General features: G+C 37.6%; 1 protein-coding gene across 2 annotated transcripts in view; it reads left to right on the top strand.

Moving 5' to 3' along the window:
• Window positions 1–14,198, top strand: part of LOC129000814 (neogenin-like) — a 139,192-nt gene that overhangs the window by 123,254 nt on the left and 1,740 nt on the right. The window contains exons 2-11 of one of the 2 annotated variants that reach the window (XM_054427837.1): window positions 2,479–2,655; window positions 3,207–3,410; window positions 4,031–4,155; window positions 5,581–5,731; window positions 6,170–6,267; window positions 6,711–6,891; window positions 7,628–7,755; window positions 8,289–8,460; window positions 10,186–10,221; window positions 11,768–11,867. In XM_054427837.1, coding sequence (XP_054283812.1) covers window positions 2,479–2,655; window positions 3,207–3,410; window positions 4,031–4,155; window positions 5,581–5,731; window positions 6,170–6,267; window positions 6,711–6,891; window positions 7,628–7,755; window positions 8,289–8,460; window positions 10,186–10,221; window positions 11,768–11,850 — 1,355 coding nt within the window. In that variant the 3' untranslated portion in view covers window positions 11,851–11,867. The remainder of the gene's footprint in view (window positions 1–2,478; window positions 2,656–3,206; window positions 3,411–4,030; window positions 4,156–5,580; window positions 5,732–6,169; window positions 6,268–6,710; window positions 6,892–7,627; window positions 7,756–8,288; window positions 8,461–10,185; window positions 10,222–11,767; window positions 11,868–14,198) is intronic. The other variant, XM_054427838.1, reaches the window with a different exon arrangement.

Below are 14,198 nucleotides of genomic sequence, written 5' to 3'. Positions count from 1 at the left end.
CGTTCACAGACATATGTATATATAAAACTTTGAACGAATGGTGTTTTTGGCCTCTGGGGACATCAAAATGAAAAAGTAAATCGGTCCAGGGCCTAGGTCTTACCATGCCACCTATGGCAATAGCTACTTCCTTATTGGGAAATTCGCTAAAACCACTTCACTTTAGTATGAGTTATTATATAATGTTCTAAATATTATTTCCAAGAGGGAAACTTGGAAGCTGTAAAAAAATGTTTAAAAAATAACATTTCTATGAAACTAGCCTTAACTTTCCATTTGGAACACCAGTTTCTGATTCAAACCAAAGAACAATTGTTATTTTTCAATATTCTATTGAGCAGTGAAAGAGAAAACTACCAAGGGAATAGCTTATTATTCTTTCTAACAATAGGGGAAGAGTGAGTCATACTAAACTGTGGGGAGAAGAGAGGGGGATTCAATTGATAAGAGTATTTGTATCAAGGGGAGAATATGATGGTTACTTGGGTTATTGTAGACTTCGGGCAATGGGCATGCCTTAATTCAGAAGTTATTCTCCTACATTATCTATCACGATTGAAATGTTGTAACCCACATATTGAGTGAAGGATGCGTGTAAAATGAAATGAGATGTCCTGTGTAGCTTTGTTACTGACTGAGACCAACTGTTTTATTAGCCATGACCACTTATTACCACTTAAAAGCCCAATGATAGTTGAATCCACTTACGTATGTTATATCAAACACCCAAAAACACCACGTAGATTTACAAATATCCACACTTTTACAAAACAGAGTGTATAAAAAGCCTGGGAATCATTGCAAGTATTGTAACAATATTTGGATATTAGTAAAATTGTACACATCCACTCACCATCAGACTAGCACAGACATCTCTACGAAGATAACTTTTTGGGGTTCAAGGGGGGTCCGAAACAGATATTTCAACACAAAATTCAAAATCGAAAATTTGGACAAAAACAATACTTTTTCCACATATAATACAAAATTACAGTGACAATCAGCTGTTAGGATCCCCAACACATGTGTCATCTATTCTATACTAGCTGTACCCGCGGGCTTTGCCCCGTTTAACTTATTAATTTTCAAGATAAGCTCGTTCGCATGGCTCAATCACGTCCTGGTTGAAGTTTGTTCGCTACGCTCACTCACCTTTAGGTTGGAGCTCGTTCGCTACGCTCACTCACCTTTAGGTTGGAGCTCGTTCGCTGCGCTCACTTGCCTTCAGGTTAGCTCGTTCGCTACGCTAACTCGCCTCCAGGTTGAAGTTCGTTCGCTACGCTCACTCACCTTTAGGTTGCAAATTAGCTGTTGTCATAAATGAAAAAAAAATAATAGTGCTGCACCCTGTTGGTAATCCTTGTAACTTTAATGCTATTGAAAATCATAGAACAGATCCAACTTGTTTAATTGAAACAGCTGTTAAGATTCATTAATTTCTTTTAAATATGAAACATCATAAGGTTAACATGGGAAACTCCAGGGCCACTGGGGCGGAGCCCGAAGGCCCGATCAGAATAAAAACTACTTAAGGCGGGGACACACTTGTCATACACCCTTCCGATCCTACTACGATCCGATTTGCGGGATTCCAGAAGGATCGGTACGGGATCGGAGGGGGTGAACACACATGTCATACACGCTTCCGAACCGGCGACTCATCTCCGATTTCCTCCACCGGGTAGATCAACACTCGCCAGTCTGATTCGTAAACGTAAACTACGTGCAGAAGGTAATAAATACTGTATGTTCAAAAACTTTGGTATTCAGGATTTAGCCATGGTGGCGGTATGTCTAGATGAAGAGGAAGAAAGTCAGACATCTCTGGAGGGCAGTGGAAAACGGAGAATTTGGGTCCATTCTGCATGGAAGGAAAGCAGAAGTACCCATTAAATATATTATAGGTTTTAGGTTTTTCTCTCTCGAGTTCGTTTAGCTCTTCTACCCGTCCGATTTTCATGATTGAGGTCTCGAATTGAAGGTATGCACGCACAGATTTCAAATCAAGCATCGGCATATATTTATCTTAAACCATTGTTCCTAAACCTTAAGAATAAAGGTTATTTAAAAGAAACTACCCGTCCTGCATCCGACAAACGAATAGACTGCAGTGTCGGTGCGTGATCGGAGTCAAAATCGGAGTAGGATCGGAGTATGACGTGACGCGTGTCGGAGAGGTGTAAACAACCGCGTTCAATGTTATGTACCATTCCCCTCTCCGACAGTCGTACCGCAGTATGATCGGAGTCGGATCGGAAGGGTGTATGACAAGTGTGTCCCCGCCTTTAGTTATCCTATTTAATGCCCAAAGAATCGGTGTACCGAATTTCAGCCTCCTAGGTAAATGGGAAGTGAAAGAATTAGTGATGAGTGAGTGAGTGAGTGAGTCAGTGAGGGCTTTGCCTTTTATATGTATAGATTTCTTAATGGAGTTCCATGTCCCTGTTTCATCTAGTCTAATAGTTTCTCCTGTTCCAGGACTAGCTAGACCACAGCAGGACGACTACCAGGAGGACGGGGAAGGAGACGACTACCCAGACGGGGATGAGGACGAGGAGTCCGGTCCTCCTCCACAGATCATCAGCCGCGGGTCCACACAAGTAGTGGAAGTCGGCAACGTCGCCTTCCTGCCTTGTGATGTGGATGGCAATCCAAGTATGTTGAGTAGAGATTAAAATTATTGATTCGTTTTAATAAACAGTAAAGTCTCGATTATCCGATCTATTTCTAACTTCTTCACTCAAGTTGTTCAGTAAGCATTACATCTAACATCTGTTTTGATCCGCATACTTTTCCTTAATCTTTCTGGAAAATGCAGAAACCATGTTTAATGAATCTGCGCTGGAGTAATCATTAAAATAATTATATGTGTTAATTAGGTGAAAAAATATGTTGGATTTTAATTCACTAACTTAGAATAGGATTTTAATCCAAACAACAAAATTTTAGGGGAATTTTTGGAAATATCAAAGAGTATGTTTATTTATGTTATGAAAAAAAATTTAGTGTACACTATTTTTATGTTGCCTTGAGAAAAGCTAGCTGGTCTAGTAGAAGAGCTCTTAGATATTTGAGGTCTGGGTTACAAATCCCACCAGCAGATTGTGATGATGCCACAACCCTCGACCAGGTTCTTGGCTAGTGTCTTACGATGTGAATGCGAATAATAAAATTACGTTGTCTATCAATACAATTTGGATTTGCAGGTTCCTTCTCGAGGATCTGGCGTAAAGATAAGACCGGGCTGTTTGTTGGGAACATCGCTCAAGGAGATCAAAATCCTCGGATCACCAACCTGGCCAATGGAACACTGGAGATTCGACAGATAGAGCCGAGTGATGCTGGGACTTACTACTGCAAGATCTCTTCAGGGAAGGGAGAAGAGATTCAACATATCCTGCAAGTCAAGAGTGAGTATTTTACTGGTATTTAATAAGGCATGAAACCATTTTTTTTTACAACATCTCTAAACTTGTAGTACTTTGGTCACCTTGGTTAAATCTTGTACTTGTACAACCAAGTACCAAGTACGCTACTACCAGTACTAAATTTGGTCCTGATCTTTGTTAAAAAAATGTCTGGTGTATCTAAAGTTATGAACAAAAACGACTGGATACGTTATTAAAATATTTATGCACAAGATTAGTAAACTAATACCATAGACTATTCATTTACTGTATTGGTATTCCAGTTATTCAACTTGATAAGTGAACAAATTAGTGTACTTCATCTACCAACATCACATTTGTACCAACTGTTTTAGGCCTGGGGGTAAATTTTGTGAGCATCAACATCATTCATTGATGGTGGGTTTGACTGGAAAATAAAGACGTTGATTCCTTTAATCCACTGGACCCTATATCAATGAAGGATCCTTTATACTTAAATTGTTACATCGAATTGTTGTTGTCAAAGACATCTTTCACATCACTCTAAAGGAGTAATGGCAATCATTGCGGGCTATTTCTGTTTTAAAATTGTGTGATGATGATGTTTATGCTGATATTTCTAATGATTATGATAATGACAGGTGCTGCTCGTATAACCAGCTTTTCACCTAGTGAGAAGTCAGTCAACATCAGAAAGGGTTCTTCGCTCACCTTGGAATGTATCGCTCAAGGATATCCAACACCTTCCATCAAGTGGTTCCGCAATGTAAGTACCCTTGAACCCTTCAGAAATCTATAAGATAAATACAGGTGTCCACAAAAGAACTGAAAAGGCAAATACTGATACCAAAAGAGGCTATGTTTAATGTTTTGTATATGTATTTAAAGCTAAAATTCTCGAGTTTTCATAGAAACTTAGTATAACTCAATATGAGCACCATTAGTGGGCAGGCATAGATCTAAGCGAAAATTGACCTCTTCCCAGGATTTGGTCAGTACTTCAGGAGATGTTGCATCAACGCATGTAACTATTCTCTGTCGGATATGATTCAGATTCAGATCCCGAATCTGGACCGGGTAGATATAATTCTTTACTGCCCCCAAAGGAAAAAGTCCAGAGGAGTCATATCTGGACTCCTAGGCTATTGGATGGACCCTTCCCTGCCAATCCACCAATTGTCGAAACGAGTATCTAGCACTTCTCGCACACGCAAACTGTAGTGTGGTGTCGCTCCATCATGTTGAAAATAGACAGGGCCATTCTCTATCGCAATGTCATCCAACTGTGGGATAACGTACTCCTCTAACATGTCACAATAAACTTCCCCTGAAGTACCTACTGACCAAAAACTGGAAAGAGGTCAAATGTCGCTTAGATTATTGCCAGGCCACCAATGGTGCTGAAGGTGCTTATATCGAGTTGTAATAAGTTTCTAAAAAAACATGAGCATTTTAGCTTTAAATACATAGTTGTTTCAATACCATCAGTTTGGGGAATTGAAAAAATATTGTCTATATGAAACAGTTATAAAAATCTACTGTAATAATTGTTAGGAATTGTTTAAAGATTTAAAAACTCTTGAGAAAAAATTCAACTTAAGTAAACAAGTTTGAGGTTAGTTACCGCAAATTCCAAAGTCAATTTAGTAGTACTATACACATTTTTTAATATTCTGTTTGCACTGAGACTAAGGATTGGGTATATGTGAGAGGGAACCACAGGGTCACTATAATAATTGGGCTCGGTGGGCCTGGGCCCAGGGGCACAAGAGGATTTAGGTTTGTTGGAGGAATGTTAAAACTTCCCCACAAGGTATGTGGAGAGATGCGCAACTATCTCTTGAGCTCATAGCAATATACAAACTGCGGGCCTGGGGAAGCATGTTTAAGGATTTGACAAACTGTGAAATACACTGCGGTTGAAAACAAAGAGTAACCACTGTGCCCAACTGTAAAAGCCTTATAATTAACACCATAATCTCTGTGTGTCCTAACTAATTGCCATACAGCTAGTGATGTAGTCCCATGCGGGAACGCTCACCATTGTCTCAAAAAAGAAAAATCAAAGGTTGCCTATTAAAATATAGGATTTTGGAAAATAAAGGGGTAACGCTAATTCCATGTGTAACACCCCTGTATGCAGCCCCTAGTTGAAGCTGCTAATATCACGCTTGACTTGATTCTGTCCCAGGGCCATGTACTGGAAGACCAAGATCCATCCATCCACGGAGCCAGGTACACCATCACCAGCGCTTCCTTGGAAGACTCCGGAATGTACAAGTGCACAGCCACCAACGGACAACAGATGCCTGACGAGAAGATCGTAGAAGTCGAGGTTCACTGTAAGTAAAAGTCAAAACTTCAACTTATTACTTTTTACCTTTATTATGTGTAAGAGAACGACAGTTCATACTCAAGGGAGAGCCCAGCGGCCGGTACAAAATCCAGCACAGATTGTGCAATCACAAAACGCAACAAGCCTGAGGGTGATGACGACTCTTGGCAACATACTTCCAAACCAAAGCTGTTATGTCTTGGATTCACATGTTGGTACCCTGTCTTCAAAATTTCTAACGAGCTCTACTGACAAAGTCTTTAAGCCAAATGTTGCAAAACTAACTTATACTGCCAGGAATAGACTTGGAGGCTACAGTTAAATTACGTGAAAGGGCTCGAAGAATTCAACTTAATTTCAAAAATTATTTATGAATAATTGATATTTTAAAAGATTTTGTATATTTTAAAACAAATATCTCAATTATTAACTTTGATTTTTTCAGATCCGCCACAGATAACAATTGGAAGAGCAATTGTTCCCACAGGAGAAGGCTACGAGTCTGAACTTAAATGCAGCGTTAACGGAATGAAGAAACCAGAGGTATTTTTCAACAAACTTAGATGTGCAAAGTTTTACTAAAAACAGTAATTTTTCACAAGATTTTGTTAGTTTAACAATCTAACAACAAAACAATATTTTATCAAATATTTGTGCTAAGGATGTTATACCCAGTTTAGTGAAACAAATCGTGAAATCGGTGAGAGGGGACAGAAACTATAAGTCTAAAAGGAAGTAACCTATTTACTTCGCATTTTTTGATATCGGTAGGAATATACAAAAGACAAAAAGTAGTTTCTCAAAGAAATTATTCCAATGTGATGCCAAGTTACCATACAGTCATCCATACAGTCATGTATGTGCATCTTTAAACTGTATCTTAAGGTTTTTAACTAAACACAATCTATAAAAAATACATCTCTATTTAATAAAAATTTCTCCCACAGTGCTTGTATATTCTGCTCAAGATTTTTTTTCTTTTTCAGCTGAGATGGTACAGAAATGAAGACCAAAAGCCAATCATGGCTTCAGATAGAATTAGGTTAGAAAAGAAGGGCCATGAACACATTCTCCGCATATTAAAAACTCAACAAACAGACTTTGGTGACTATGTTTGTGAGGCGAAGAACACTGAAGGACAACAACAAGCTATTATCACTCTGACAGGTAAATTGTTTTGGTAAAAAAATTGGTAAAAACACGAGGCTAGTGTTTGCTGCTAACTGATTAACGCTTAAAAATTAGCCCTGTGTAAACGCTCCATTAGCAAAAATAATAACTAGCACGCCCAATCCTAGCCAGTCCTAGGTTGAAAGTGCTGTCAGTGACAAACAAATCTATTTTTTGGGGTGAACAGTAGAATCCATCTAGTCTTGCCCTTGGTCGGAACGGTGAAAAGGTCAGATTATGTGAGGAACAGTATGTTCAGGATTTGCCTCAATTATTGCAGTATATGTGTTGTTTCCTTTACGACAAGGAGATATTCAGGAGTTTTCCGATATTACAGATAACCAACTTAAAGTTTCCGTGATCGTGTGAGAGGATGAGGATTTATTCCACACTATGGAATTTGCCTAGGACTTTTTGTTCCCGTGTCCGCAGGAGGTGTTCAATATTTTGCCATGACTGCGGTGGACTTTGATAATGTTTCCTAGATTTGGCCGCATCTTGGGGATGACAAAAATGTTTCTCTGATCGCAGAAGACGCTGATGAGGTTTCTGTTACTGCTGATTATATTCAGGTTTTTTCGCCATCACGGAAAACAATGATGAGGTTTCTGTGACCGGGATGGGGATAAACAAGATTTTTGCCATGATTGCGGGAAATGGTCACAATATTATATTTTCTATTCATGAACACACAATAAAACACAAATTGACAGTTTGTTTCAAATATTTCCAGGCAAACCATCTAAACCTGAGCCAGACACTGTTGTAACGGAAGGTGAATCCAAGAACCCCCTCCTTACCTTCAGAATCGAGAGCTTTGCTCCCATCGAAGACTACGAACTACTTTACAAGAGAGAGGAAGTAAGTAGGGTATTGTTGTAAACATACAGGTTTTCCTATATCATTAGGCTTATGAGTTCAAATAGGCCTGACAAAATCTAAAACAGAACAATAGGTATTTTGTGCTATAAAAGAGAAAGTCGTTCTGTTGGTTATATGAGCATCTGTCCATGTTATGTGTTTGGCTGTTGAAACAATCTGTTGTAGCTTTATTCAACCACTGCAGAAAATCTATTTCTCTTGCTTGCACTCCCAACAAACCTAAAACCTCTTACATGCTTAAGACCAGGCCAATTTTAAAAGCAGCCCTGTACTGGGATTTTTAATCAGCCAGACATTCTAACCTAAATACGTGCTCAATTTTTCACAGCACAAAATAGGGGTTGTAGAGTTTCACTACATACCTTTAATTGTTAATTCTGACTATCCAGAGGAATGATACAGGTTTATTTAGTACGCAGTAGCACAGAATCCATCAGTTACAATTGACCAACAAAAAAAATATTTTCTCCTTAATTTGCTGTACTAGCCTAAGAGGTGATCTGATGTTACAGAGTGATGAGTGGACCTCTGTAAAGCCTTCAGTCACAGCCCCATACGATGGTCGTTTCTACATAATGAAGCACACACTACAAGGTCTAGAGCCAGGTGTCTACAACGCTCAACTTAAAGCCAAGAACATCCACGGATGGTCAGAAATGTCAACCAAAATTACCTTCCCCAAAGGTAAGTGATTAACTAGATGTTTAATAAGTTTAGCAATTTGTTTTTTGTTAAGGATTTCGAGGGGTTTTTTCGACCACAAGTAGGCCTGCGTTTTAAAACTTTTTTGATGTTTTTTTTTTTGTTGTTTACTGATTTAAATATACAGCCAATATAAGACAATGTTTCTTCTAACATGGGTTCTTCTTTTTTTGCACTAACTTGCTAATAATTATTTTTACTTTTCCACTAACAAACTTGTTTGAAAACGTCATGTGGGAGTACTAACATTGACTTTTTTATGTGCTTCAAATCCAATTTTAAGGTTTTTTGGTTCATATTCTTTTTTATTTCAAAAATGTTTTTTCCATATTTTTTAATAGGTATCATTACATTTCACAATGCACAACATTTCAAGAGAATCATTGTTCCATAATTTTTATTTTATTGTTTCTTGTCCACCCAAAAAAAAAAAAAAAAAAAAAACATTCTACCTCTTTGTGCCACCACTAAATGATTATCGTCTAGCTTAGTGAATATATATATATATATTTTTTTATTTTTTTTTGTCTTCTATAGCATGGCATAAAATTCCAGATTTGATCAAATTGTCATAACAAGTGTTGAGTAAAGAGCCAAGAAGAACTTAAAACACCACAATCTGCTTTTTCTTCTCTGAGTCTTAGTTTCATTTTCGTACTCTATAACTCACACTGAATATAAAATTTCCTTTTCATTACTTGAGCTGTTATCAAGCCCTGGTACAAAATGTTGCAGGGCGTTGAGGTTTTAATTTTTTATCTTGAAGAACTTTATAATTGTTACGATAACTGGCCATGTCAAAGTCAAAGTAGAAACAAAGAAGTAGTAAAGATGACTTTTCTCCTTGTTACCATATTTTATTTAAGTAGTCTTCATTGGAGACATCGTAGACTAAAGCTACTTTTCATAAACCAGTTTAAGTTATACACCAGAATCCTGCTAGTCCAAACGTCCAGCCAATACAAACGTCTAGACTAGATGTCCAGCTCCATCTTTTGTTGGGTAGAAATGATTCATATTTTTGAATAGAAAACAAAGTTATTCGTTCTGAAATACTAACCAGAATATCCAGCCAATCAGGAAACCAAGAAAATTGGGAATTGTAAAAGAAACCTAACATCCGCGAAATGGTTTGTTAATTTTGTACGGAACTGCAAAATTTATAATAATCGCTCCAACAGCATATATTCATTGTTAGCGTTTCATCGGTTCTCTTTTTAGGTGGTTGTGTTGTAAGAAGGAACGTGATCGCTGTAGATAATACATTATTATTTCCGTGATCATAGAAAACAAGACAATCACAGTTTTTTCATGATTGCAGTAGCAATGTATGGCTATTGGTTATTTCCAGTCACATAAAATACATTGTTTTTTTCATTTTTTCATTCAATTTTACTGAATTTCCTGCTGATTGGAACAATCTGTTGGTAATGCAAACCATGTCCGGTCTCAAATATTTTGGATTAGCAGGACTCTGGGTTTTTTTTAATGCAAATATTTCCTTTAGCCCAAATGATGCCATTTCTTTGCATGAAATCATAATTCATCCATTCATTCAGAAACTCTTTAATCAGGTCTATTTTTTTATTGGGTCTCAAGACATTTTAATCACTATGGTTCGCTACAATTTTATGCTTGTTTCATTTTTTGTTTGGAGCTTGTTTTTGCACTGTAAAGATCAGCACAGCTTATTATTTTTATTTACAGAACACGAGGGCGACTTAACCGAAACTGGACTGTTAGGTAAGTTTGTTTTTCGGTTTTATTTGCTTTTTTTGCCTTTTAATGTTGTGTTACGTTTCATCCACTAATCTATTATATTGGCTGTTGCTGTTAGTGTCCTTGGAATTTATACTGGAAAACATATGTACAAGACATAACTGAGTATCTTATATCCTTTATATATAGTTTTTACTTTGATATCATTTATTGTATAAAGTAAACTAACACTTAGTACCGCACTCTAAAATTACTGTGTTATATCTTAGTTACAATCCAGTCATAACATTCTGGAATGTTTGTTATAGAATTTTTGTAAAAAATATTTCAGTTTCTACAGTACCTTTACCACCAACAAACAGTAGGCTAATTTTTCATATTTATCAGGTGAAAACCATAAACAAGATAGGTGTCACACAAACGCCTAAACGTTTACATAGAGGCTTTATGGGTGCTTTATGAAACAGAAGTTATACTAAACTCTCGTCAATTATAATTTATTATACCAAAATAACTGCTTATTACTATCTAACCTTAATGAGTCAAAATTAAAAGGGTATTGCCTGCCTTAAAAAAATTACCAACAAGGGCTTTAATGCTATTTCTTCTCCTCTTAGTCATTATATCATCCCGAACAGTGATTTTCAATTGATTATCCCTTGACGTGTAATAACTAAATCTAGCATTCACCTCTCGATTCTGTGTTTAAACTATTGATCATGGTATTTCACAATTGTGAACTATACTTAAAAGCTACACTTTTTCCCTTGTATTGTTTGTATTAGCCATACTGTTGATTAGGGTACTTAAATAAAATGGACTTTTGTAGTACCCTTATTTTCCACAAATCAATATCAGAAAATTTTTATTAATTGTATGATGAAAAATAATTCATTGAATGTTGGTAGATCTTTTCACTAAAAATGTACTTCAACATTTAATTTACCTATAGTTTATCTTTTTATTGTACTCTTTTAAACAATTTTTTACTCACTACATAGTTTTATTTTTGTATTACGCAGTATAACTGCGGTAGGTACTTAACTTTAACTCCTTCTGACTCTGTTTTAATTATTCTTTATTAATCTATTTTCTCACCTTACTGTTTTACTTATTACAATGTTTCGCCTACTTATCACATTACTTTATCCTCATACCATAGACAAATAGAATGAATATAGACCGGCAGCAGTGCTGCGGTTAGCATATGTTCCGGCGCCCACCGCTAGGAGTGTCGTGTAGTTATAGCGCACACCGCTGCAGCATCTGCTGGTAGCATACGGCTCCTGCGCTCCTTGCCTGCAGCGGTGTGCGCCGTAACTACACGGTACTCCTATAGTGATAGCAAAACGGGAGTGCCGATGGAGACCTGTGGGGGTGCGTGCGTTTAAAGGGACTTGACCTGGTCTTCATCGGCACTCCCGTTTTGCTAACACTATAGCGGTGGGCGTCGGAAGCTTCCTTTGACAGTCTATATTTATTCTATTTGTCTATGCTCATACTCACTGATCACCCTTATCACCATGCAGTGTTTTCTCCTGTCAACTCATCAGCTGATGGTCTGTTACAGCTGTTGAAGGATCAGCTGCTAGTGAGCTGAGGATATCTCTAGCGCTCCTCGTGTCTCTATTGGTCGCTCACTTCTCCTGCTGACCACTCACGAGCCATTGGTCAGTATCTTAAGTATTATTTGTGTGTTTTTCAATGTTATCGATAGACATGTTGTTAATACCATAGTTGTTGAGAGCCCTAAACGGCATCAAGACCTAGAATCTAATAAGCAACCTTCAAACTTGATAGGTGAGAACCGTAATTGCGAGACCACTGGGATAAACCCACAATAGCAAATAATGCAGACGTTGCTGAATCTGGTCAGTCATTTGACAGCTGTTCATAACGCCCAGATAAGAATGTGCCCTGAATTATGTTACAAAGTCAAAGCTTTAGTAGATTTTAAAATTCGGAAATCAGAAAATCTTTATTCAGAGTATACTACCCAAGTTTTATTTTGTAAAAGGTGTAAAGGGATTGTAAGTTATTTTTTCACTTAAATTAGCTGTGACTTTAACATGTACTTCACCATTTATTGGGTGCCCATAGGGGAAAGACCAAATAAATAAAAAACTTAGTGTCCACTTGAAATTTGTAAGATCAAATTCATGGTTTTTCACAGTCAAATTTACATATAATTTGTGATGTTAATAATGATCACAGAATGGATACAGGCAGAATATTAGCATGTCGTAGTGGACCTTAGAGATAAATAGATCAGTGTAGGGACACCAAATGGTGTTTCTGAGGTTTCCGTGTTTAGTTGAGAGATTACATCCAAATCATATGTGATTCGGCACTAGCCGCTAAAAGCTCAAATGATCGAACACCATGCCAGGAAATTGAGCCAAGTCAAGATTTTACTGTTGCGATTGCTGAAAGCCTCTGCAAAGATTACCCGATCAAAAGTTCTCAATCTCACCACAATGGCAAAAGACCATAAGGTCCTGTCCTAGCTGTAACTAAATTTGCATGAGCAACAGACATACCGACAGCAAACTCTTAAATGCAAAGTTTTGAGCGAGTTCTAGTAAGGGGAGCGGCACAAAGTCTGCGATATCAGGCCAGGCGTAATTTCTTACTGATATTTTGTGCAGTGAATAGTGTTGTTTTGAGATGTCGAATCAGGCAGCAATATCTTAAAAAACTTGTTAGTGAAAAAATGTATTTGCCGGGGGACCTTAGTTTCTACTGTATTTAAATTAAGATGCTAAACATTTCCCTGTGTACTAAATCACCAGGGCCGGTTCTAGGAATTTTTCAGAGTTAAGCGAACACCCGAATCAGCGCCACTCCCCCCACCCCCCTCCCCCAACCCATGAACATAACTTAAACCATATTTGTGAATTTTTTCCCAATAATTTTGGGAAGTTTAGGTTAGAAGAATACTTGCAATAAAAGACTGTTGACTATTTGCAGAAATTTAACATTTTTACACTTTTACTCATCATATAAACTTTAGCAAAACCAAGGCCACATAAAAAAAAACAGGCAGTAATGCTCGTCAAGCATGACGTCACGATAGAAGACGGCAATGACGTAATGTTTGCCGTTTGTGATCAGCTGCCTATTTTAATTTTCTTTGGGAAATAAATAAATAGCCTACGTCATTGCCATCTTCTATCGTGACTTCTTTGGGCTGACTGGACTCGCCACCAGATAATTTCAACAAAAATCTACTCATTGATTTGGCTTGTTTTTTTATCTTCCTCTTCCAAATTTGCCTTACGCTTTCTATAATAAGTGCCAGACGTTTTCTTTTTTTCTGCCATTGTTTTCATAGTATAGCTCGCAAGATATTTTACTCATTTATTCAGTTTATACTTTCTTCTTATTTAATGCACTAATTATAAGTTAAACCTAAAACACTCGTAATCATTCACTTATCAACAATCATGAATCATCAAAACAACGCCAATACGATGCCGATACGGTATACGTATAAAACTAAAAGAGTGCAATCATAGATAAAAAGAGTATATACTCCTTTTATCTATGGTGCAATACAACGTCTGCATCTAGGATAAGAGGCAGAAGGGAGGGAAGGAAGGGGGAAGTTTCTTGTTGTGACAAGTGGCGCTGCGCGCTTAGTTATCTCGAGCGCATGAGCGAGTTGTGAAATGAAACCCACAGGGCTTACAGGGCACAGGCGCCGCGCCGTACGTTGCCGAGCGTCAGCTCATTACAATCGAAACTGAAAATGGCATTGAGTCCTTGAGTTGTAGTGCAGTACAAATATACACATTTTTCAAGTGCTGTTGGTACAAACAGAATAAATGCCTTTATTGTGGTGCTTTAAAAATTGAACTCTGAGCGAAAAAAAAACAAAATTACGTTGTTCACGTAAAAAAAATTGTTCCGTTGGCGCTACGGCGCCACTTTTTCGTGGCGCCATATGCGGCCGCGTAGTTCGCGTATGGGTTAAACCGGCCCTGTAAATCACACTAACC

Source organism: Macrosteles quadrilineatus, unplaced genomic scaffold (assembly GCF_028750875.1).
Source record: "Macrosteles quadrilineatus isolate MER2022 unplaced genomic scaffold, UCM_ALF_1.0 Scaffold_8__2_contigs__length_117827958, whole genome shotgun sequence".
NCBI classification, from domain to species: domain Eukaryota; kingdom Metazoa; phylum Arthropoda; class Insecta; order Hemiptera; family Cicadellidae; genus Macrosteles; species Macrosteles quadrilineatus.
This window is presented reverse-complemented; position numbering and strand designations above follow the sequence as displayed.